Source organism: Taudactylus pleione, unplaced genomic scaffold (genome assembly GCF_031769625.1).
Source record: "Taudactylus pleione unplaced genomic scaffold, aTauple2 ptg000044l, whole genome shotgun sequence".
Classification (NCBI taxonomy): Eukaryota; Metazoa; Chordata; class Amphibia; order Anura; family Myobatrachidae; genus Taudactylus; species Taudactylus pleione.
This window is the reverse complement of record NW_028284446.1, coordinates 3498685-3525033: the sequence shown is the minus strand read 5'-3', so window position 1 is coordinate 3525033 and position 26349 is coordinate 3498685. Positions and strand designations below refer to the sequence as shown.

General features: G+C 50.0%; 1 protein-coding gene across 2 annotated transcripts in view; it reads right to left on the bottom strand.

Moving 5' to 3' along the window:
- PALM (paralemmin) overlaps positions 1-26349 on the bottom strand; it is a 110204-nt gene that overhangs the window by 30704 nt on the left and 53151 nt on the right. For both annotated transcript variants that reach the window (XM_088460339.1, XM_088460340.1), the window contains exons 3-4: positions 22718-22798; positions 19313-19443 (exon numbers count right to left, since the gene is read on the bottom strand). In XM_088460339.1, coding sequence (XP_088316465.1) covers positions 19313-19443; positions 22718-22798 — 212 coding nt within the window. The remainder of the gene's footprint in view (positions 1-19312; positions 19444-22717; positions 22799-26349) is intronic.

Genomic DNA, 26349 nt, shown 5'->3' with positions numbered 1-26349 from the left:
CCCTGGACTTACTGGAGGGTCTCGGATGGCCAACAGTACCGTTCTATCTTTCCAGGGCTTTAACAGATTTATATGGTATATCTGTTCCGGCTTTCTTTTCCCCGGCTGGTAAACTTTGTAATTGACCTGCCCCACTCTTTCTAAGATTTCAAAGGGCCCTTGCCATTTAGCCAAAAGTTTATTTTCCACAGTGGAAACCAATACTAACACTCTGTCCCCAGGAGCAAAGCTGCGTAACCGAGCATTGCGGTTGTATACCCTCTGCTGTGCCTGTTGAGCCTGTTCCAGGTGCTCTCTCACTATCGGCACTACCGCAGCAATTCTCTCCTGCATTTGAGAAACATACTCAATCACCGTTTTGTAAGGACTAGACTGCCCCTCCCATGTCTCTTTGGCAATGTCTAGTAACCCCCTTGGGTGTCTCCCATACAACAAGTCGAAGGGTGAAAACCCAGTGGAGGACTGGGGAACTTCTCTTATGGCCAACAATAAATACGGCAATAAGTAGTCCCAATCCCTACCGTCCTTGTCGACCACTTTCCTAAGCATGTGTTTTAACGTCTTGTTAAACCTCTCGACCAGCCCATCGGTTTGGGGGTGATAAACCGAAGTTCTTAACTGTTCGATTTTGAACAGGCGGCATAACTCTTTCATGACTTTGGACATAAACGGTGTACCCTGGTCAGTTAGTATCTCCTTAGGTATACCCAGCCTGCTAAAGACATGAACTAGCTCTCTGGCAATGGTCTTGGTTGACGTATTGCGCAACGGGATCGCTTCCGGGTACCTGGTAGCGTCATCCATTATGACCAGAATATACTGGTGTCCCCTGGCAGACTTCATTAAGGGTCCAACCAAATCCATCGCTATTCTTTCAAACGGCACCTCTATGATAGGCAATGGAACTAGTGGACCCTTAAAATGTGGCCTGGCGCATGATACTGACACTCAGGGCAGGATGTGCAAAAGTCAGATACCTCTTTATGAAGCCCGGGCCAGAAAAACCTCTGCATTATTCGCTCAGTGGTTTTCTCTACCCCTAGATGGCCTGCCGTTATATGACCATGGGCCAGATCCAACACTGTTCTTCTGTAGGCTTTGGGAACTATTAGTGGTTCCACAACATCTTCCCCCTTCTTAGTCACCTGATATAACAAATCCTGACACATTGCCATGTGGGGATAGGACAAAGGACTATCAGGGTCTACGGGTTTACCATCAACTACTTTTACATTCTCCCTGGCTTTTACCAAAGTAGGGTCATTCAACTGCTCCACGGCAAAGACCTCTCTTCTGACCTCTAAATCAGGCAGACGATCACCTGGCCCAACAACACTTCCCACCTCAATGGGAGGCACATCAGTTGGCGGGCCACCGTCACGTTCCGCATTCTCTAGTTCGCCAACCATAGTAGAAAAAGGGAATAACTCTGACTCAGAAGAAACTCCCTCCTCCACTACATCGACAACCTTCTCAAATGGATCGGGGTTGTTCACCTCTGGAACAAAATGGCTTTCCCACAACTTCCAGAAGTGAGCAAAGTCTCTCCCCAATATTGCATCGTACACCAGACCATGCACCAAACCCACAGAAACTATAGCAGAGCCACATGGTGTCTCGATGTTCACCTCGGCCGTAACATAATATCGAGTATCCCCATGTATGCAGGTCACACCAACAGTTTTCCCTGTATGCCTCAAGGGGTTCACCAGCTCAGCTTTTATAAGTGTCACCAAGCTACCAAAGTCTAACAGTGCCTCTACTCGGTTGCCATCTACAGTGAGTACACACATGTGCTTATCAGTCTCAGCCTGCCGGTCAGCCGTACAGGCTATCTGTGCAAAGAAAGACCCCCTGCGGTAGACATGAGCAGTATCACATTGCATAGGTTCAGTTGTAAGAGCACAATTAGCGGCAATATGGCCGAAGCCACCACATCGGAAACACTGAGTCATATTAATGTCTAGTCGTTTACGGGGCAAGAACCTTCCCGGCCTGGCAGGCCTGTCTCCAGGTTCTACACCCTCAGTCTTAGGTACATTCCACCGCCCAGCACCCTTCTCCCCTGGAACAGTCTTACCAGTGTCTCTGGGAGTTCGCCGGTGCGCCATCGGGGCTCGGTGGGGCATACTCATCAGCTCCTCAGCCGCCACGTACCTCTCCACCAGCTCGACCAACTGGTCCGCGGACTTAGGGTCTGCATGGCTCACCCACTTGCGCAGAGTCACAGGTAATGATCGCAGGTACCGGTCCATCACGACCCTTTCCACGATCTGTGGTCCCGTCAGCGTCTCGGGCTGTAGCCATTTTGAGGACAGATGGACGAGGTCATGCATCTGTGAACGTGGAGGCTTGTCCTTATGGAACTCCCAGCGGTGGACCCGTTGGGCACGAACAAAGGTGGTGACTCCCAAGCGAGTTAGGATCTCCTGTTTTAGTTTTTTATAGTCCTTGGCATCAGCCAGGCATAAGTCGAAATATGCTTTTTGTGGCTCCCCAGACAAAAAAGGTGCCACCAGACTTGCCCACTGCTCCTTGGGCCAACTCTCCCTCTCGGCCGTTCTTTCAAATGCGGCGAGATAGGCCTCCACATCATCGCCCGAAGTCATCTTTTGGAGGAAGTGACTGCCTCGTACGGAGTGAGTGGTGGTGGGAGGACCAGTATTAACATCTCTGGGCCGGGCGACCAGGTGCTGTACCACTTCTTTTATGGCCTGGCTGTTTTCCGCTAAGGCCTTGCGGTTTTCCGCTAAGGCCTGGCGGGTTTCCTCAATGGCGACCTGTTGAAGTCTGTTAGATTCCTGCTGAATTTTGTTTGTCTCCTGCTGAGCTGCTGTAGCTTGAAGCAAGGCCTTAATAATGTCCTCCATTTTGTCCTGGGGTGTAGGTTGGAAGCTGAACCTTGCCTCTCTGAGCATTGGCTGACGCCTTCTCTATGGGACTCCAAGGACACAGTGTTATTTCCACACTCACAAATTGGGTGTCTGTCCCTTTAATTTTTAAACGGAAAGTTTTCCTCTCGCTGCAACTTCAGTGTGTGTGGGTGCCCGCATTCTCCACCATACTGTGACACAGTTAGGTTAGGGGGTCCCTCTCCTGGGTAGAGGACTCCTTCCTTACACACACACACAGCAGCAGGGAAGCAGCACACCAGTCTGGATGCAAGTTCAAGCTGGTCGGCGCCAGTCTTTATTGTACAATGACAGAAATATAAAGAAAACATAAATATAAATCCTAGCCCTGTCGGGGCACTAACTTCACAGGTAGTTCCCTCACTACCAGAACCTGGCAGGGCCTAATGCCCTCACCAGCAACAAAAGCACAGCACAACACTTACAGTTCGGTTTTCAAGTGTCTCTGAGCAAACTCCCTGTCTGCTCTCCCAGGTGAGACAATCAGCCCTAAACACACTAGGCTTATATTGGCCACTCTCAGGTGGAAAACTAACAAGCCTGTTACCAGGCTGCGAGAACCAAAACCTGGAGTGGCCGTGGGTGGAGCCCTCCCTCTCCTCTCACCCACAACCCCCAGGTCCCAAACCGGCTTTTCAAAAAGCCGAAACTTAAGCCTGCTACACTGCAGACTTTCTCCTGGGGGTTTAAAACACAAAAGACAGGAATCTGGGACAAATGTACCTGCCACAGACCACTTTACCAGCGATCCTATCACAATATATATATGTACAAACACACACATATACATATATATATATATATATATGGGATGTGTGATGTGTGCTGGACCATTTTTGCCGGATTTTGATTTGATTCTAATTCGTCATCGGGCTTTGGATTTGCCAAACTGCGGTGACTGGCTTTGGATTTGGATTTTTTTTTTTCAAAAATTGACAAAAAAAGCTAAAATCACATAAATTGGTCCTTTTTTTCTTCTTAGAGTATCATTAACCTCAATAACATTAATTTCCAGTCATTTACAGTCAATTTAGACCACCTCACAGCTTATAATATTGTTTTCAACATTATTGGCCAAAGGTTGCAGTGAGCTGACTGGTTACTAAGCGACAAAGCAGCGGCGCAGCGGCACAGACACCACAATTTAAAGCACATCTATGAAACATTGCCACACAGCAGTGGCAGAAATGAAAAGTAGTGCACCCATCCAGTGGGGTACGGCCAGCAGAATCACAGTACTTGTTACATAGTGGGCTACGGCCCAAGGAGTCACAGTGCACAATCTTATTCACATTACACCGCACATAGGCCCTGATTCACATTACACCATAAAGTGGTGTCCCTTACTCAATGGCCCAGTAGTGGTGCCCCCTATGCAGTCCCCTTTGTAGTAGGGCCCCCTATGCAGTGCCCCCAGTAGTAGTATGCCCCCCAGTAGTATGCCCCCCATTAGCAGGCCCCCAGTAGTAGTGCCCCTATTATCAGGCCGCCAGTAGTAGTAGTGCCCCCATTAGCAGGCCCCCAGTAGTAATATGCCCCCCACCCTTAGCAGGCCCCCAGTAGTAATATGCCCCCCACCCTTAGCAGGCCCCCAGTAGTAATATGCACCCCCCTTAGCAGGTCCCCAGTAGTAATATGCCCCCCCTTAGCAGGCTCCCAGTAGTAATATGCCCCCCCTTAGCAGGCCCCCAGTAGTAATATGCCCCCCCTTAGCAGGTCCCCAGTAGTAATATGCCCCCCATTAGCAGGCTCCCAGTAGTAATATGCCCCCCCTTGGCATGCCCCCAGTAGTAATCTGCCCCTCCTTGGCAGGCCCCCAGTAGTAATATGCCCCCCCTTAGCAGGCCCCCAGTAGTAATATGCCCCCCACTAGCAGGCCCCAGTAGTAGTAGTGCCCCCACGTAGCAGGCCCCCAGTAGTAGTATAACCCCCATTAGCAGGCCCCCACTTAGCAGGCCCCCAGTAGTAATATGCCCCCCACTAGCAGGCCCCCAGTAGTAGCATGCCCCCCAGTAATGCCTCCTTACACACACGCATAAAAAAAAAAAGAAAACTTACCTGAATCCCCGCTCCCACCGCCGTCTGCTCTGCTGTCACACGCTGAGGAGTGAGCCGGAAGACGGAGCTCATGAGTGAGCTCCAACCGGCTCCCTCCGTACAACAGCCAATGAGAGTCTGCCTGACTCTCATTGGCTGCTATTACAAACACACAGCTGCCGCTGGCGGCTGTGTGTTTGTGTCTGTGTAGGGCAGACCGCTATCACAGCGGTCTGCCCTACACTAGAGGAGCCCTCAGGGAGCTGCGGCTCGGCCTCCAACGGGGATCCGAGTCAGGCGGGGAACACCCGAACAGCGTTCGGGTGGACTCGGATCCCCAATGTTCGGAGCGGTTCGGATTCCACATGCCATCACACCCTGTGGTTAACTGCAGATTCAGCTCTCTCACAGAATGAGATTGCTGTCACTCACAAAATGGTGGAGCTGCTAATTCACAGAATTGTGTGCTCATTGGAATACACACATGCAGTCTATGCAACTGAGGTTTGAGCAGTTAAGCGGCTTCCACATCCCACTCAGTGCCCACAATCTTCCCATTTGATCACCAAAACAATCTCACTGGCTTCCAACATCCTTCTCACTGCATACATTTATCTCATTTAGAATACACGTTCAGCTCCCTTATTTTTAAAAATATCATACTTAGTCTATGCATGCACACTTCCTTCTCCTATATGCCTCCATGCTGCTATATGTTCCCCAATCCCTACTGCTGTGTGGTCTCCCAACTGTGATAGTCTGTGTTCCCTCATCCGCACCAATGTTTTCCCCAGCCGCACCGCCCCCGAATCTGTGCCTTCTCCACAGCCACGTTGCTGTCTTTCTCTCATCTGTGGCACTCTTTCTTCCTCCATCTGCACCACTCTGGTCCCCCAACCGTGCAACTCTGTCTCCCCCCACCACCCGCACCACTCTGTCTTCCTCCCATCCACACCAATCTGTCTTCCCCAATCCCTACTGCTGTGTGGTCTCCGAGCTATGGTAGTCTGTGTTCTCTCATCCACACCAATCTGTCTTTCTCCATCTGCACCGCCCTGCATCTGTGCCACTCTGTTTCCTTCTGCACCACTGCCTTCCCCTAAGTCACGCCACTGTCTTCCTTTCCTCTGTGGCACTCTTTCTTCCTCCATCTGCACCACTCTGTCCCCCCCAACTGTGTAACTCTGTCTCCTCCCCCCACCCGCACTACTCTGTCTTCCTACCCATCCACACGTATCTGTCTTCCCCAATCCCTACTGTTGTGTGTTCTCCTATTTGTGCTAGTCTGTATTCCCTTATCTGCACCAATCTGTCTTTACCCATCTGCGCTGCTCTGTCTTCCCATGTCCATGCCACTCTCTTCCTCCATCCATGTCGCTGTCCCCCCATCCGCACCACTGTTTTCCACCCATCTGCATTACTTTGGTTCCCCCCCCTCTGTACTGCTTAACCTTCCCTCCTCTACACGCTTTTGTGTCTCACCTATCCACGCTGCTGTGTCTCCTCCTCCCATCCACACCACTTTTATCCCATCTGCACAGCTCTATTTTCTGCTTTGACCTCAGTTACATAGACTGCACGTGTGTATTAGCAGCTCCACCATTTTGTGAGTGACAGCAATCTCATTCTGTGAGAGTGCTGAATCTACAGTTAACCACAGGGTGTGATAGCATACCATATCTGTATTGCTGCAAGGAACATGTCCATTAAGGCGTCAGCCTTAATGATCGTAATTTCATTGCTTTTTGAAGTTTGAGTGGCACAAAATCAATAGGTTTTGTGAATTTTCAGATCATGTTTAAGCAGCCTTAATGGTGGGACATGTGAAACCGTAAGGTTTTTTGTGAATGGAATTTCATAGCTTATTTTAAATTGATTAACTATTAGGGTTAGGATGAGCAAACCAGGCCAACTGCAGGGTAGAAGGGCAACAAAATGGTACACTAACGCAGGTGGAAAAGGGGACAGCACACAGGAGGTTGGTTTGGGAGGTGCAGAGTGCGAGACGGCTGTAGGCATATGGGGTAGTGGCAGCAGCGGTGGTGCAGAGCAGTGGCAGCAGTGCAGTGCAAAGGGGGCATCAGTGGGTGACAGAGGGTTCACTGGTAGTGCGTATGCACCTGAGAAAATCAAATCAATAAGTCACAGATGCATGAATGCAGCAGTGAGATCCATCTACGCATCTGTTAAAAATTGAATGTGTAAAAAAAAAAAAAAAAAAAAGTGTAGCCCCGCCCCCTAGAGGACAACCGGCAGCGGGCTTTGGAGCCCCAGTACTGGTTGTGCTAAATACAGGGGACAAACGACATAGAGATCCCCCGTATTAAGCACAACCAGCACCAGGCTTTTCAGAACCAGTCCTGGTTGCCAAAATACAGGGGGCAAATGACGTAGAGGTCCCCCATATTTAGCATAACCAGCACAGGGCTCCGAGCTGGCCCTGGTTCTGGAAATACAGGGGGGAAAAATGCGTAGGGTCCCCCTGTATTTTCCAGAACCAGCACCGGGCTCCTTCTATCGGGGGGGTGATGCCACAGTCAGGGGAGTCCTTTCACCGGGCCCCCCAGCCGCAGCAACACCCCTGACCGTTAGTCAAACCAGACCGGGGGGTCCCTGGAGAGCTGGGCCCCCCTCCAATAAAGGGGTCCCCCTCTCCAGGGCACCACAGGCTGATAGCCTGGGGCTATCCCCAGCACCCCTGGGTTGATTATGTAGTGTGGTGCATATGAAAATGTAAATATTGTCTTTTGCAGTAGTACTACAGGTCCCAGCAGGCATCCCCACATACTGGTACTTGGAGAACCACAAGTACCAGCAGGCGGGGCATTAAGGGCCTGCTGGCACCTACAGTACCCCTGCAAATAAATATTACAATAAAACAAACAGACACCATTTTTTAAAGTATTTTATTATGCCGCACCTTGACCTATGGGGCGGCAGACTGTCGCCTGCCACTCCCCCAGGACTTCTACGGCGTCTTCACCTGGAGCGCGGCGGCCATTAAGCTCTTTTGCGTGGCCGCCGCCCATCCAGGGCTTCCACGGCGTCTTCATGCTTCAGCTGGTCTCTACAGCTCCCCGGCCTTCGACTGAATGGACGGGGCCTCGCGCTGGGTATATTTAAGCCACCCGAGGGGGCGTGGTGGCCATCTTTGAATTTCTAAAATGGTGCTGAGGTGTCATTTTTGTAAAGGGCATGCTCGGTTCTCACCATTGAAGTCAAAGGTGAGAACAGCTCATTGGTTGAGAGGCAGAAGGCTCCCTCTCTCAGCCAATGAGCGCTCTGCATCGGGATTTCTGTACTGAAATCCCGGGCGAAGCTGTCATTCGGGTAGTAGTGTTCTTAGAGAACACTACTAATGTGCGAGGGCCCGGGTAACTCGTTTTTTTTTTGCCAAGACTGTGGATTATGTGAAGAGTACATGATCCACACATAGGAGGGGGTGAGTATGAATTTTTTATTACAGGTACCCCCCATTGGATTACCTACTGGAGAAGAGAACAGATTGGCTTCAGGGATACTAGGTGAGTATGTGAGATAAGTGTGTGCATGTATGAGTACATGTGTGTTTTAATAAAATTGTACTTTTCTAAGGTGTGTTGTGTGTTTATTTTAATATTGCTTTTGCTGTGGAATTAAAAGTACCAGCAAGCCTGTAATGCCCCGCATGCTGATACTTGTGGTTCTCCAAGTACCAGCATGCGGGGGAGGCTTGCTGGGAACTGTAGGTCCACAGCGAAAGACAATATTTATATTTTATATGCACCACACTTTACATAATCAACCCAGCACCCACCGCCCAGGGGTGCTGGGGATAGCCCCGGCTATCAGCATGGGGTGCCCTGAGGAGGGGGACCCCTTTATTGGGGAGGTCCCCAACTCCCCAGGGATTCCCGGCCTGGGCTGACTAGCAGTCAGGGGTGATGCTGCAGCTGGGGGGCCCGGTGAAAGGGCTCCTCTGGCTGTGGCATCAACCCCCCCCCCCGCTAGAAGGAGTCCGGTGCTGGTTCTGGTACCCTACGTATTTTTCCCACTGTATTTCCAGAACCAGGACCGGCCCATAGCCCTGTGCTGGTTGCGCTAAATACGGGGGACACCTACGCCATTTGTCCCCTGTATTTTGGCAACCAGGACCGGTTCTGAAAAGCCTGGTGCTGGTTGTACTTAATACGGGGGACCCCTACGTCGTTTGTCCCCTGTATTTTGCACAACCAGTACTGGGGCTCCAAAGCCCGATGCTGGTTGTTTTCTGGGGGGGTGGGGCCACGCCATTTTTTTTCAAATTAAACACAGAAGCAGGTATTATGGATCTACCAGATCCGAGCCTGCATTCTGTGTGCTGTTACCTCCCCTGGGTCCTAACGCTTGCCCCACCGAAGTCTGTACTGCACCGCCGCCGCTAAAGCCCGCTACTGTCCCCGGGTTCTGGCCACAGCTGACGCTTGCTACCCCCCCGCGCCATTCTGCCGGCTCCCACTGCAGCTAACGCCAGCTTCTTTCCCCCGTGGCCACCACCGCTAAAGCCCGCAAACGACGGCCATCTTGTGCACCTAAGTGAAGCCACAGTTATTACACCTGCTGGAGGCTCCTATTGCGGCTGCGCAACAAGTTGAAAAGTCCTATCTCTACAATAACGCATTCTTGAGGTAATAGTTTAAATACTGTAACTTTCTAATTTACCTGAACCCCAAAAGCACGTACCCTGGCACAATAGCTACCTAATAAAACAAACCTCAAGTCTAAATTCCACCCCTACCCTGAGTTTTGACTTCCCAAAAAAAACCCATAGACTACAGCAGAAAAGTGGTCCCAATTGAGAATGTCAGAAAAAAGTGACAGTTGGAGCTTTAGATTACTCCCAAATCCTCATTTTTTATGTTTATGCCCTGAAATTTGGCATGCAGCACCGAGTGACAGTTCTACCCGGCCATACCAAATTTCAGATCCGTAATTCTAATAGCATTTGAGGTGTAGCCCTGTGAACACCCTGACCCCCCTCCAGATTTCTCTATGGAGAAATCCGTTTTTTTAGATGAAGCCTTAATATAAGGGCACGACTGTGCCCTTATAATATATATATATATATATATATATATGAAAGTGGAATTGGGAAAAAGCATGCGCCTAATAGTGTAGTATTTAAAAACAGTGATGGACGTGCTCAAAATGAAATGTGCGTATCAAATAATAAATCTTTAAAACTTATCTGTGATTTCTTTACTGGGGTTCCATATGGTGGGGTGTGTATGGTCCTCAAAAAATCAGGAAAACCTTAATAGGAAAGGCTCAACCAGAGCCAGATAGAACACAAATATAGTGTAGTATTTTTGTTTAAATATAGCACATATAATTAAATATATATTGCGTACCAGAAAGATACTTGGACATCTGCATGTAATACTCTGATATTCCTCTAGGATCCCATGGACAACCTCATGGTCTGCGCACTGGTGGATAAGGTTTAGCCTCAAATAAGCAAAAAATGACCCTTATCACAGGTGTGCTTTTCCACAGAAAGGGGAGTTTTAATCACATTTACAGGGATACAGAGTAAACAGGGGTTAACACAACATAAGTAATAGGAAAAATAAAATTGCTTATCTGCAATAAATTCAGCAGAGTGTAGAGATGCTGGAGCAAGGATCTCTCCACTCTGCTGAATTTATTGCAGATAAATTCAGATCTTATCTATCCTGATCGCCGCTCAGGAACCTGGGAAGAATGCTGCCACCTCCATCAGAGGGACTAAAAGTGTCTTATGTGCCAACACTATATGGACTGTACTTTGTCTTGAAACACACCTATAGCACAAACAGTGCAACACATTTATAAAGACTTTAACCAGTGCGCCGGTCTATACACTCCTTACAAACATATATATATATACACATACACATATATATATATACATACATATATCTAAAGGCACTATATACATATATATTGTGTATATATATATATATATATATATACACTGTATATAGTTATACATACATGATATTTTATGTAATAACAAGAGATATGGTAAGAACTTATCTTTGTTATCTCTGTTTCTACGAAGTCCATAGGGTCCACAGGGTTGACCTTGGGGTATAGCTGGATCTGGATCCACGGGCACCACGCAGTTAAAGCTTTGCTGCTCCCAGGATGCACTTGGGTCCGTCCTCCTCTATACCCCGCCCCCGACCACAGGCACCTCAGTTGGTAAGCAGCTAAGGCCGGAGGAGGAGACTAAACAGAGAGAAGGAAGACTGGAACACACAAGAAACCATACTCACAGAAATGGGAGACGGAAAACCGGTGACCAGCCACACAGCCCATTTGAAGCCAGGTGCGTCAGGGCGGGCACCCTGTGGACCCTATGGACTTCGTAGAAACAGAGATAACAAAGGTAAGTTCTTACCATATCTCTTGTTTTCTACTTCAGGGTCCATAGGGGGTCCACAGGGTTGACCTTGGGGATGTCCCAAAGCAGTTCAACTAAGGGCAGGGACGCTCCTGTGCTGAAAGGAGCACCCGGCGCCCGAAGGATGCATCCTGAGAGGCGAAGGTGTCAAACGCATAGAACCTCAAAAACGTTTGAATTGAAGACCAAGTGGCCGCCTTACACAGCTGAACAGCAGAGGCGCCACGTCTAGCAGCCCAAGAGGGACCCACAGAACGAGTGGAATGAGCCTTAACAGAGGCTGGCACAGGTAAACCCTCCTGTGCATAAGCCTCACAAATAACGGAACGAAGCCAATGGGCTAACGTTTGCTTGTTGGCAGGCCAATCCCTCTTGTGAAAACCGAAGAGGACAAACAAAGAATCCGACTTCCTAACCGAAGCAGTCCGGTCCACATAGATTCTAAGTGCCCGGACTACATCTAAGGAAGCCTCACCAGCAGAAAGATCAGGTGACTGAAAAGCTGGCACAACAAGTTCCTGATTAATGTGGAACTTTGAGACCACTTTGGGCAAAAACTCAGGACGTGTGCGGAGCACCGCCCTGTCCTGGTGAAAAATCAGAAAAGGAGGGCGACAGGAAAGCGCCCCCAATTCTGACACCTCCTGGCAGAAGCAATTGCCAGGAGAAAAATGGTCTTAAACGTCAGCCACTTGAGCTCCACCGACTCAAGTGGCTCAAAAGGAGGACCCTGCAAGACTCGCAGTACCACCGCCAAGTCCCAAGGAGCCACCAGAGGCACAAAGGGAGGCTGGATCCTGAGAACACCTTGGAAAAAGGTGTGAACATCTGGCAGTGTAGCAATCCGTCGCTGAAACCACACGGACAAAGCAGACACATGAACCTTCAGAGAGGCCAGGCGTAAGCCGAGGTCCAAACCCGATTGAAGAAACTCCAAGATTCTGGAAACCCGGAACACCTGCGGATCATAGTTTCTGGATTCACACCACTGAAAATAAGTGCGCCACACCCTGTGGTAAATCCGCGCGGAATCAGGCTTGCGTGCCCTAAGCATGGTACCAATGACCGAACTGGAGAAACCCCTAGACCTCAAGACGGCTGTCTCAAGAGCCACGCCGTTAAAGACAGCCGACCCAGATCCGGGTAAAGGCAGGGCCCTTGAGACAACAGGTCCCGACGCTGAGGGAGAAGATACGGAGCGTCGATGGAGAGGCACCTCAGATCGGAGTACCAAGGACGTCCGGGCCACGCCGGAGCTACCAGCACGAGCATGCCGCCATCCTGCTTGAATTTCCGCAGAACTCGAGGAAGCAGGGATATCGGAGGAAACAGATACGCCAGGTGAAACGTCCATTTCACCGACAGTGCGTCTACCAGACAGGCGCCTGCGTCTCTTGTCCTTGACCCGTAAACGGGCAACTTGTGATTGTGACGGGAGGCCATCAAGTCCAGCTCCGGCAGCCCCCATCTGTCCACGAGTAGCTGAAACACCTCTGGGTGAAGCGACCATTCCCCGGGATGCACGTCGTGACAGCTGAGGAAGTCCGCCTCCCAATTGAGGACTCCGGGAATGAAGACTGCCGAGATCGCTGGAATGTGACACTCCGCCCAAGCAAGAATGTGAGACACCTCCGACATTGCTGCCCGACTGCGAGTTCCCCCTTGGTGGTTGATGTACGCCACCGTGGTGGCGTTGTCGGACTGCACCTGAACCGCCCTTCCGTGAAGAGCGGGGCCGGACGACTGCAGGGCCCTGTATACCGCCCGCAGTTCCAGGATGTTGATGGGGAGAAGTGCTTCTTCCGCGGACCAACGACCCTGAAGCGATAATGAGCCGGTCACTGCCCCCCAACCCTGGAGACTGGCATCCGTCGTGAGCAGGACCCAGTCCGGGATCCAAAAGGGGCGCCCCTCGACCAGATGCGCTGTCTGAAGCCACCAAGCCAAAGACTGCCGAACCTCCGGGGACAACACCAGCATCTGAGAGCGGATCCGGTGAGGTAACCCGTTCCATTCCGATAGAATCAGCCCCTGCAGGGGCCGGGAATGGAACTGGGCAAATTCCACCATGTCGAATGTCGACACCATGGACCCCAGAACTCTCATAGCCGAATGGACCGACAGGCGGCAACTGCTCAGGCAACTGTGTATCTGCAGCTGCAGGGAGGAGACCTTCTCCGGAGTCAGGAAAATCTGTTGCAGACGAGAATCCAGCAGGGCTCCCAAATGAACCATCCGCTGTGCTGGAATCAGGGAGGACTTCTTCCAATTTATCAACCACCCGTGTGCTTGAAGACAAGCAATGGTCAGGTGGAGATGTCGAAGAAGCACCTACGGGGAGCTCGCCAGCAGCAGAAGATCGTCCAGGTACGGCAACAGACGTAGACCCTGACCCCGAAGGTGGGCAGCCATAACTGCCATCACCTTGGTGAACACACTCGGATCCGTGGAAAGGCCGAAAGGCAACGCCCGAAATTGGTAGTGATGGTTCAGGATAGCAAACCTCAGATACCGCTGATGTGCCGGTGCTATGGGCACATGGAGATAGGCGTCCTGGATATCGAGGGAGACCATATAATCCCCGGGTTCCATCGCCAGAATGATGGAACGTAACGTTTCCATCCTGAACTTGGGAACTCTGAGGTATCTGTTCAGAGACTTCAAATTCAGGATTGGGTTTCTGTACCAGAAACAGAGTAGAATAGTACCCCGTCCCGCGCTGAGACTGCGGAACGGGAACAATGACCCCTGCTTGTAGCAAGGATTCTATAGCTACCTGAATCTGGCCAGCTTTGGTCTTGTCCAGAGAAGGACTCGTGCAGAAAAACTGGTGGGGCGGCCTGAACCGAAAAGACAGGGCGTACCCCTGAGAGACTACTTCTCGAACCCAGGCATCCGTGGTGGTATTGTGCCAACACTGGGCGAATTGGAGAAGTCGGCCTCCCACTCTGGGGTCCCCCAGAGAGAGGCCCGTCCCATCAGGTAGCAGGCTTATCCTCCTGCTTGGAAGAAGGGCGCCGAGCACTCCATGCCTGCTTCTTGGGCTTGGGTGCGGCCTTGGTCGCCGAATGTCTCGGGAAGGACTGGCCCTTGGCCTTACCCTGAACCCGAAAGTACCGAAAGGCAGAGCTCCTCACTTTAGCCGGCGCAGAGGCCGAAGGGAGGAAAGCCGACTTGGACTTAGCCAAAGTATCCACTATTTTGTCCAAATCCGGACCAAATAGTAAATCACCATTAAAAGGCAAGGCCTCCAGACCCTTTTTTGAATCTGCATCAGCCCTCCAGCACCTCAGCCACAGGGAGCGCCGAGCAGACACCGCTGCAGCCGACACCCTAGAAGTGAGCAGGCTGGCATCCAAAGACGCTTCCCCGATATAGGAAGCTGCATCCCGCATCTGTCCCACTAACGCTCTCTGGATATCCGGAGCCTCATCAGGAAAGGTATCCTCCAAGGCATTGGCCCAGGCCTCAATGGCTTTAGCCACCCAGGAGATAGCCATGGACGGGCGAGCCACCGCCCCGGAAAGAGAATAAATGGACTTTAAACAAGTCTCCACCTTCCTGTCCGTGGGATCCTTCAAAGAGGAGATAGACGGCAATGGCAGCGTCGCGCTTTTGATCAAGCGGGTAACGTGGGAATCCACCGCCGGCGGAGTCTCCCATTTCCTGCAATGAGCTTCAGGAAAAGGATAGTTCGCCGCCAACCTCTTCTGTGGATGGAACCTCTTACTGGGTAATTGCCAGGCCGCCGCCATATGATCCGTTAATTGATCAGACAGGGGGAACACAGTTGAAGTCACCTTGGCCTTTTTAAAATTAGGAAACTTCGACCTAGGAGCCGGCGCATCATCCTCAACATGTAGGATAGCCCGCACCGCCCTAACTAAGGCTGGAACATTAATGGAGGACTTAGCTTCCACCTCCTGCCCCATGGCATCAGAGTCAGAGTCCTCATGGATTTCTCCATCATCTGAGGACACTTCCGAGTCCGACAACTGCGCAGCTAGTGAACTCACAACCGGACGTTTAGACGCCCTTGGTGGCACATCACTTTGCAACATCGACTGAAACGCCGAGGATGAAGCCGCAAGACTCTGTACGGAGCTGGAGAGAACATCCACCCAAGGCGGAGGAGCCGTCGGAGCAAAACTCTGCAAAGGCACTACAGACTGACGCGTCACTGGGGGAGACTGCACATACACAGGCAGTCCCGAGTAAGGACCCACAGTCTGGGCCCCGGGGGGAGACAGCAAGGAGAATAAGTCACAGACAGGCAGCACTAGCAATAGTCACATACAATGCAGAAAAGTTAGTACTCACTGCACCTTCCGCTACAATCAACCGCCCAGATTCAGTGTCTGGGAGGGCTATAGCGCTGTGTACACTGTCCTTTAGCAGGGGAGAGGTACACAGGGGGACCGGTCCACTTGATACCGCCTGGGAGTCTGCGATGCCTGCCAGTAAAGATGGCCGCCGGAGACCTCAGAGGAGGAGTGGCCGAGAGATAAGAGCAGCTCAGCGACGCCAGACTGCTAGTTGAAAGGCGCGCTGAGCTGAGGGGAGGAGCCGCTAGACAGGGAAGGCTGCCTCCCCTGGCTAGCAATTAACCCCGGGTTGCCGGTCCCGCTACCAGCCTGTTACCCTGGTGGTCTAGCGGACACGCGGGGTATTCCTCTATAGAGGGGGAGCCCGCCGCCGCCGCTAGCGCCTCCGGTCTGTCCCCAGAGACCGGAGGCTTCTGACTGCATATAAAGTATCCGCGGGCCGCCGCACGCGGCGACCCGCGGCTTACCTGATCCCCGTCGCGTCCGGTAGCAGTCAAGGGAGTCACCAGAGCCCGGCTAGTACAGGCTCTGGGGTCCCGCCGCGATCCCCAGAGCTGTACTGGCGTCGCGGCTCCAGCGGGGAGAAGGAGTGGCAGCGTGGACGTCCTAAAGGACAGTCTGATGCTGCCGCTCTAAAAGTGTAAAAAAAGTAGTAAAAAATAAAAAATTTCTCTTTTAAAATAAAGCTTAGGGGCTGCTCCTGCAGCCCCACTGCGACAGGGTGACCCGACTCCGGCCGGGCACCAACTAAAACTGAGGTGCCTGTGGTCGGGGTATAGAGGAGGACGGACCCAAGTGCATCCTGGGAGCAGCAAAGCTTTAACTGCGTGGTGCCCGTGGATCCAGATCCAGCTATACCCCAAGGTCAACCCTGTGGACCCCCTATGGACCCTGAAGTAGAAATATATATTACATTAATGGTCATATTATATTTATAAAGAGCAGGCTGTCGGCAGCACAGTTTGTGTCACTCACAGACAGTAACTCCTTTAAACACGGCGCCACTCCGAAGCTGCTGCCTGCTGTGCCACACAACCCTCCCACTACCAGTCCTTGCCTGTCACCCAAGAAGAGAGTCGCGAGATGATGATGTCATGATGATGTCATCATCTAGCGAGATCAGTAGTTCTATGAGTCGTGTGGAAGCCGGACAGTGTTAGTGAGTGATACACAGACCCCCCCTCCCCTGTCTGGCGTTTGCCTGCAGTCAGTGGAGTTTAAATAAACACAGTGGGAAATTAAAAAAAAGTCTGCAGGGTGCAGTAGGTTGCTTGCTGGGCCGGCGGGCCCCTAAGCCTTCGGGCCCCATAGCAAGCGCACCCCCTATAGTTACGCAACTGTGTCTGACACTACTAAAAGTAAAATGTGTCTATTACGGCATCAAAATACAGTATTTCAATTCAGCTGCTACAAATCTATATCAAAAATATTATTAATGATTAGAAAAAAAATCTCCTTTCAATCTTACCCACGTCCTGGTACCCAGGTGCCACAGTTTAGGAATGCACCCAGGCATGAAAAAAAACAAACTGTTAAAATGTATGAGGCAAATTAATATTTTTCGGTATGGACACTAAGGGGAGGATTTACGAAGCAGCGGCTTCTGCAAGCCGTTGCTTCCCAGCGGCTTGGAGCTACGTTTTTAAAACGGCACCCGATGTCAGTGTATAGCATGCGAAACTTTACACTAACTCCGGGTGTTGTTTTAAATAAGGAGCTTCAACCCGCTGGGAAGCAATGGCTTGCAGAAGCCGGTGCTTCGTAAATCCTCCCCAATATCTGTGTGTGTTTGCCATTTCTCACCATCTCACAGAAATTTTACATTATTTTTGAATTTTATAATCCCCCCAGCCACCACTAATCCCCTTTTCCCTGTAGAATTAGCCAGCAGGTATACCCATTGTAACCAGGCCCGGCGACAGGGGGGGCCATGGGGCACAAATGTACCGGGCCCCAAGGTCCTAGAGGGCCTCAGAGTGCAGGGGTGAGCTGGCCGGGGGCACCCGCTGTGAATGCTTTTGGGCTGGTATCCATCCAGTCCATTACTGCTTGAAGCGGCCGTGGCGCTGACTGCCGAGAGGGGAAGCGGATACTTTCACCAATCAGGACTCAGGAGTACTGCAGATGCGGAGCAGAGTTGCTCTGACAGGCTCAGCATGTGTTCGTCAGTGCGACTCTGCCTCCACCGCCCACAGAAAGCCTCCTGGCAAGTTCTGATCACTCCTCCGTGCAGCTGCTGCCTGATGAAGCCCTCCCTCCTTGGTTATGAGGGATGGGCCCTCTCCAGTTCTGTTTAACCTGTTCTGACTGCTCTCCAATCCGATTCCTGCTGCAATGAACAATCTCTCACTGGTGCCGTGTTGGGAACTGATTGTATAGTTCCCCGGACCTTCCGTTGCCCCTCACTCTCTCTTGATTTGCTTCTGGCAGAAACTGCGGCAATTACTGTGGGAGACACAGGGTGGCGACACCTCCTATTCAAGTTTCTCCTGAGCCTGGTTCCTGTGGCTTATTGTAGGTGATGTATTTAGCTGTGACCTGTCGCTGGGATACTCCCTGCTCTTGTGTTATGGATGAGTCTGCCATGTTTTCCAATCTCTCCTGGTTGTCCCCTTTTAGATTGTTTTACTGCTGTGCCATATGCTCCCCCTATTACCTGGCCTGTTCTCCTGCTCTCTAAATGGGGTTTCACTGCACGAGTGTTATAAAAAGGATGTAAATATTTGCTTGTCTATCACCAATATACTGCATTCAAATATGTTCAATAAATGTTTAACTCTAAGTACAATGTTTATGGCTAACATGTTTCTGAGTTGAGAGATTCTAAATATTGCAAGCTGCTCCCCTTTTAGACTTTTTTTTAAGTTCTTCTTAATTCTTGCATTTTTTTATACCAAGTATGGAAAATTGTTTTGTTATATGCTACCTCCTCTCCCATGCTATGTTCCTTAATCCTAAAGCAATGAAGAATTTGGTAATACATTTAGCAATGTATAGTAATGTTTGTAAATTCAAATCCCTGACCCCGCGGCCACCACCATCAAAAGTTTTCCGACACACACCATAGAAAACGTGCAATGTCAGCACTACCATAATTGACAAAATGTGTGCAGCTGGGCATCGCCACAGCACATTGCACTGTGTTTGCCGCCCAAGTTGCCAGTCAACCCCTGCCGGAGTGTAACCGCTGCCTGTGCTGCTGCAGTGATCAACAGGGTGCAGGCATGTACAGGGCCCCTGCTGATCACTGCAGCAGCAACTCAGGCAGCGGTTCAAGGTCCATACAGCGTGGAGTTGCTGTATTGTACCTGCAGTGGGCAGTGCAATAAAGTTTTCTTTGTTTGTTGCGGCGCAGCACACGTGACGTCATGACATCATGCTTGCCGCACCACTGAAAGACCGAGGTCTTCGGATGGGGAAAACTGAAGGGGGGCTAGGGCTGGAGAGAGACAGGGGGACTGGACAGACACAAGGGGGATGAGGCTTGGAGACTTGTACCTGCCAGGGACCCGGGAATGGAGGCCCCTAAAAAACTGGGTGTACAGGGCCCCATGATTTCTGTTGCCGGCCCTGATTGTAACTCATGAACTTTTTCATCAAACATGACAGTTCCAGATTTGTGATCCATATACCTCTGAATACTGTCTTCTAGCTCCCGGGTTTTCAGCTCATCTTCCTGCATTTGTCTTCTGGTTGCCTCATCTTCCTCAGGAGTGGAAGCTGGAGCTCCCTCAAGAAGCCAGCGTTCCCGGAGAGCCTTGGACTGTATAAGGAGAGATAATAAGAAATACTTAATGGGCACTTAATCTGCAGGTGCGTACACCCGCTATGTCTATGTATGATGTCATTCACAGACATATCAGGACAGCCCTGCAGCAAAGCCGATGCCATTATGTCATCAAGATATATATCGGTATGTCTGGCTGTGTGTACGGGTAACCCACTGATTACCTGAACACTGGCCACAGGTACCGATGATACTGACATCACAACTGGATGGGCTAATTTAAATGCACGTCTAGTTGTATTTTCTGGCCAGACATATTGAGCAGCCGATTGGTAAGTGTGTATAGCTTACCAAATTGTCCAATTCGTCGGTGTGATGGCCGCTTAGCCGCTGGGTCACTCAAGTGTGTAACCAGCTCTAGTGTCACTCAACTTTTGATTTGCACTTGTAGTAAGGCAAGTTTCCATTGTCAGGAGAAATTGGCAAGAATTGCACACTTTAGTTGCATAGGTTACTTTCCAAATGGGAATGTGATGTTACATGTCAAATATACTCATGCCAGTCTTTGGATTCAAAAATGAGCTTTAAAAAACAAATGTTTGCTATGTGCAAGCCAAGCATCTGTCTAATCCCTCCATCAGGGTTGTCACCCACACAGACACTATTTTAGCTGACATTTCAGCATATGTACTGAGAACTGACTTTCACTTGTGCTTTATTAGACATATGGGGCCTGATTCAGAAGTGCGCACAAATGCTATTGCGGCTACGTATTTTGCCGGAGTCACGGGAGCGATAATATGCAAAAGTTAGTCTCAGCCATCCCCTTGCGTATTAGCGTGCGCCGGAATGTGCAAGCTCTGAGATGCCCACTTTCATGCCCGTGCATGCTGCAACACTGCTGGTGGTTCTGGACAATACACCATCGCATGTACCATCGACACTTGCACCAGCCCTATGGCAGGTGCAGCGTCTCTTCTGAACATGGCCTCTGTGGCTGCAGCTCTGCAACTGAGAACGTAGCCGCTTTCACTGACACACCCGCGACAGTCTCTTAAAACGGGAGGTAGTTGAAATCCCGACTGTGGGGTTAGGCGGAGGGTTACCGGTTAGGGTTAAGCACTAGGGGGAGGGTTAAGCACCATGGGGAGGGTTAGGCACTAGGGGGGGAGGTTAGGTTTAGGCACTGGGGGAGGTTAGGTTTAGGCACTAGGGGGGAGGGTTAAGGACTAGGGGGAGGGTTAGGCACTGGGGGGGTTAGGCACTAGGGAGAGGTTAGGTTTAGGCACTGGGGTGGAGGGTTAGGCACTGGGGGGAGGCTAGGTTTAGGCACTAGGGGGCGGGTTAGGCACTGGGGGGGTTAGGTTTAGGCACTAGGGGGGAGGATTAGGCACTGGGGTGGGAGGTTAGGTTTAGGCACTAGGGGGGAGGGTTAGGCACTGGGGTGGGAGGTTTAGGTACTAGGGGGGAGGATTAGGCACTGGGGTGGGAGGTTAGGTTTAGGCACTAGGGGGGAGGATTAGGCACTGGGGTGGGAGGTTAGGTTTAGGCACTAGGGGGGAGGGATAGGCACTGGGGTGGGAGGTTAAGTTTAGGCACTAGGGGGGAGGGTTAGGCACTGGGGTGGGAGGTTAGGTTTAAGCACTAGGGGGGGAAGGTTAGGCACTGGGGTGGGAGGATAGGTTTAGGCACTAGGGGGAGGGTTAAGCACTGGGGTGGGAGGCTAGGTTTAGGCACTAGGGGGGAGGGATAGGCACTGGGGTGGGAGGTTAGGTTTAGGCACTAGGGGGGAGGGTTAGGCACTGGGTGGGAGGATAGGTTTAGGCACTAGGGGGGAGGGATAGGCACTGGGGTGGGAGGTTAGGTTTAGGCACTAGGGGGGAGGGTTAGGCACTGGGGTGGGAGGTTAGGTTTAGGCACTAGGGGGGAGGGTTAAGCACTGGGGTGGAAGGTCACGTTTAGGCACTAGGGGGGAGGGTTAGGCACTTGGGTGGGAGGTTAGGTTTAGGCACTAGGGGGGAGGGTTAGGCACTGGGGAGGGAGGTTAGGTTTAGGCACTAGGGGGGAGGGTTAGGCACTGGGGTGGGAGGTTAGGTTTAGGCACTAGGGGGGGTGGTTAGGCACTGGGGTGGGAGGTTAGGTTTAGGGTGTGGGAAGTGAGGGTTAGGATACTTACTGACAGGTGTTGGTATCCTAAACCTGTCAGGATTCTGACCGCTGGAAACCCGAGCGCCGGCAACCCTTACCCAACCCCTTAAAACACAACAGATTTTTTTGCGTTCACTTCAGGCCACCTCCCAATCACCGCCAAGGAATGCCCCTCGCTTTGCCACTCTGTTCCTAATACCATCTCTCGTGTACGTAACAGCGTCTTTGTGCATATACACAGGGTAACACGTACTGTAGTGCTTTACAATTTTGCGCATGCGCAATAGCAAACAATCACTCAACTATTAGAGCATCAGCATTGCATGAGGTTTGCGTGCACCTCTGAGGCCCTTGATTTATTAGGTTAACATGATAGGTGAAAGCAAGCAACTTTAACAATCTTACTCCATATGCGACCCAAACTATACTTTAACATGGCTAGGGCCTGCCATCCAGCTTGTGACATTGACACAATGTAAAGTGAATGTTAGTACGTGAGTGAATCTGTGCACAGTACTGGTTTTAATTCAACCAACATTAGTTTCTTTCCTCCTAGCATTGGTTTCAGGACCTGATTCAGACCCACTCGCGAGCGCTGATTTTGGCCCAGTGCGCATGCGCATGACGGACCCGGCTCCCTCGTGCGCATGCGCGAGTCCCGGATAGCGACAGGCCAGCCGTCGCTATGGGTCTCGTTACAAAGGGGGCGTGCTGTCGATGGTGATTGACAGCACGCCCCCTTTGGTGGGCGTGCCGGGGGCGTGGCTGCCCAGACGGAGGCGTTCCCATGGGAATGCCTACCGTCTGGGGCCGGCCCCACTGACATCACTAGTGATGTCAGTGGGAGTGCTTTCGGCTCTGATAGAGCCAAAAGCACTCCTGCCAGGAGGCCGCTCCAAAAAGGAGCAGGGACGGCCCTGATTCAGAGCGAGCGCTCTGTCAGAGCGTCCGGCTATGAATCAGGGCCTCAGTTTTGTTGCATTAGCCAGAGGCTGTCAGCAAGACCAGAAAGATATAATTGGACTCTATAGAGACAGCCTGTGTACATGAGCTTTAGGACATGAACTAAAAAAATTAAAATAAAGAACAAAAATCAAGGAATATCAAACATATTGCTACATAGTAAAACAATGTAACAGAACATAAATAATCAAAGACTCACTTTGAGATGCTGCAATTGTCTGCGGTCATCTTCAAGTTGGCGTCTTTTGTTTTCAGTTTCAACCTGACGTCGTCTTTTTTCCTAAGGGAAAAGTAAATATATGGTAGTAGCTATTAAGTCTAAGGGGTAAATTTACTAACATTCGTATTTGATCCGCGTTTGTCCGCGATTAAACACGGGCAGGAACAATCATACACAGGAGTATTTTTTTTAAAGAAATTTGGGAATTGACTAAGTTCCCGTGTTTGTCCGGATCGTGTTTTTCGATGGTGTATGTGATTGTTCCTACCTGTGTTTCATCCCTGTTTCCCTAGCCAAACACTCCCGAACAAGCAGCCTGCACATATCAGTGAAATACATGCAGGCTGCTTGTGTGTACTAATGTATAAAATATAGGGTTAATACAAAGAAAAAAAAAATTGATGTGGGGTTCCCCCCCAAAGCATAACCAGCCCTAGGCTCCTGAGCCAGTCCCGGTTCTAAAAATATGGGGTACAAGTAGGGTCCCCCCGTATTTATGAACCAGCACTGGGCTCTGTGAGCCAGTCATGGTTTTAAAAATACAGGGAAAATGGCGTGGGGGTAAATGTATTCCTTAGTATGGACTAGAGAATTTTTATATTATAAATTATTTAAACAGGGGTGGTTACAAAGTAATGTGAGGATTTATATCTCACATGTGTTCTTCACTCTGTATTTACTTTGCAAGTAAAAGTAGCAATAAAAGCCATGTGCCCAGTGTTTTTGAGTCTTACAAAATTATGTTTCTTTATGCTCTTTAGGCCACATTATTTATAATTTCAGTGCATACAGAATGATGTGTTGGGTACATTACTGGTTCTCCACTGTCCAAGCAGCTGTTTCACTACAAAGCTTCAAAAGAGCAGAGGAGGGAAATAGTCACATCCTGTAGGAGTTGCTGCCTATCTTCACATAATAATCTATTTTTATAAAACTGTGTTGCTGTTGTTGTGGTCTCATGTACTAGTGCTGTATTTACTATTTACTTACCTTTGTCCTCCTAATCATACCAAAAGTCTTTAGCTCTCCGCTGAGTGAGAACATTAATCTTGCATAGAATAAATGTATTGACAACTATTGTATATGCAGCATGTCACTTTACACTGTGTATAGTCAACACATAAAATATATATATATATATATGTATATAACAGCCTTATAATATATATATATACACTGTGTGTATAGATATATATAAATATATATATATATATATATTATATAATATATATATATATATATATATATATATATATATATATATATATACGATGCAGGAATACCCGGCTCTCCAAGTCCGTAAAGTAACTGGCCCCGGTGCCCGCACAAGTAATGCAGAGGTAGTCCAAAGGAGCGGCACTCAGGGTCTGAAGAAAATGGCTTTAATGTGGACAAGACAAACAGCAACGTTTCAGTGCTCAAGAGGCACCGTCATCAGGCTGCTCCTTTTTTGCTGATTCTGATCTACACCTATGCAAAGCACACATCTGACTGCTCAGGTAATAGCAGCCGTTTCTGCTTCCCTGGTTCTGTTCCTGATTATTCTACAGCTACCATCCATTCAGGTGTTCGGTCTCTGGCCCTGATTTAGAGCCGGACGCTCTGACAGAGCGCTCGCTCTGAATCAGGGCCGTCCTTCTTAATTTTAGAGCGGCCTCCTGGCCGCTCGTATAGCTGTGGGTGACCACCCACAGCTATAGCGAGCGGCCAGGAAGATGGTCGCGATGGTCAAGACCATCGCGACCATCGGGCTTGCAACGAGACCCTTGTGGTAGGGTCTCGTTGCCGCAAGCCATGGAGTGCTTTTGGCTCTATCAGAGCCGAAAGGACTCCCACTGACATCACTTGTGATGTCAGTGGGGCCGGTACCAGACGGTAGGCGTTCCCATGGGAACGCCTCCGTCTGGCCAGCCACGCCCCCGGCACGCCCACCAAAGGGGGCATGCTGTCACTCTCCATCGACAGCACGCCCCCTTTGTAACGAGACCCATAGCGACGGCTGGCCTGTCGCTATCCGGGACTCGCGCATGCGCACGAGGGAGCCGGGTACGTCATGCGCATGCGCACTGGGCCAAAATCGACCCGCTTGCGAGCGCTCAGCGCTCGCGAGCGGGTCTGAATCAGTCCCACTGTCCGGTCCTGTCGCCATCAGAATGCTCCCAGACTACAGAGGAAACCCGGTTCGAGTCTGGTAAATACTTCTGCCAAGATCTGACACTCAAGTGTCCTGGACCAAGAAAGAAGAGTGCTTTTTATTATATCAAGTAACAACCCAGTACAGCCTGGTTAATCTACTGCTACACTCTTCTCTGCTACATACATCATCCCATCAACAACCCTGGTGGTCTAGTGGGTACGATCCGGCATCTCTCTGCCGAGACCCGGGTTCGATTCCGGCCAGGGAAGCATCTACACACGTTAAGAGGTCTCCTCAAGCCTGCCAGCTTTACCTACACATCTCCCACTGCTCATTCAGACATTTACTTGTCCATGGTTCCACAAGCGTGACAGATACTAGGCCAGGCACTCTCATCTACAGCAGTAGACAACTTACTGGGGTGCTCCTCAGGCGACATATATATATGACAAAATCCAATATAGAAGGAGGTCACTCACCAGAATTCTCATGTCTTCACATATTTATTGACAAAATGTGTCAATAAATCTTGCGATCAAGTCATGCCATCTCGCTGACAATTCAATACACCTTTTTCAAGGCAGCATTATTGTCAAATATTGCAAGTCTAATTCAACATGGTATTGTCTGTTTACTGCCTTGAAAAAGATTCTGCGGGGGAATCAAAATGTCGTCCTGATGTCAAGTTTTTTTGATGCATTTTCTCAATGAATATGTAAAGATTTGAGAATTATGGTGAGTACCCTTCTTCCATATTGGATTACAGCATATATCATATACAGTATATGTATATAGTATATATATGTGCCGCGCAGTAGGAGTCGGGGCGCATGCCCCAATGTCTCCCACTGCTAGGGAGATGGGACAGACCCTAGCCTAGTAGGAGAGGAGTAGGAAAGCGCCATCGGGTACGTGGCAAGTACGGGGGGCAGGATGGAGTGGGTTCGGGACAGCGCAAGGGGTGGGGTAGGAGAGGGGGAAGGGGGCAGAATGAGAGAGCTCAGACATAAATGGACAGGCCAAATAGTGCTGACACTGAAGTGTCCTTTATATACAATACTGTGCAAAATTTTTAGGCAGGTGTGGAAAACATGCTGCAAAGTAAGAATGCTTTCATAACTAGAAGTGTTCATAGTTTATTGTCATCAATTAATAAAATGCAAATTGAATGAACAGATGAAAAATCTAAATCAAATCAATATTTGGTGTGACCACTCTTTACCTTCTTACCTTCAAAACAGCATCAATTATTCTAGGTACACTTGCACAAAGTCAGGGATTTTGTAGGATTATAGTCAGGTGTCTGATTAACCAATCATACCAAACAGGTGATAAAGATCATCATTTTCATATGTAGGTATAAACACAGTCATTAACTGAAACAGAAACAGCTGTGTAGGAGACTTAAAACTGGGTGAGGAACAGCCAAACTTTGCTACAAAGATGAGGTTGTGGACAGTTTCATCTCACAGGT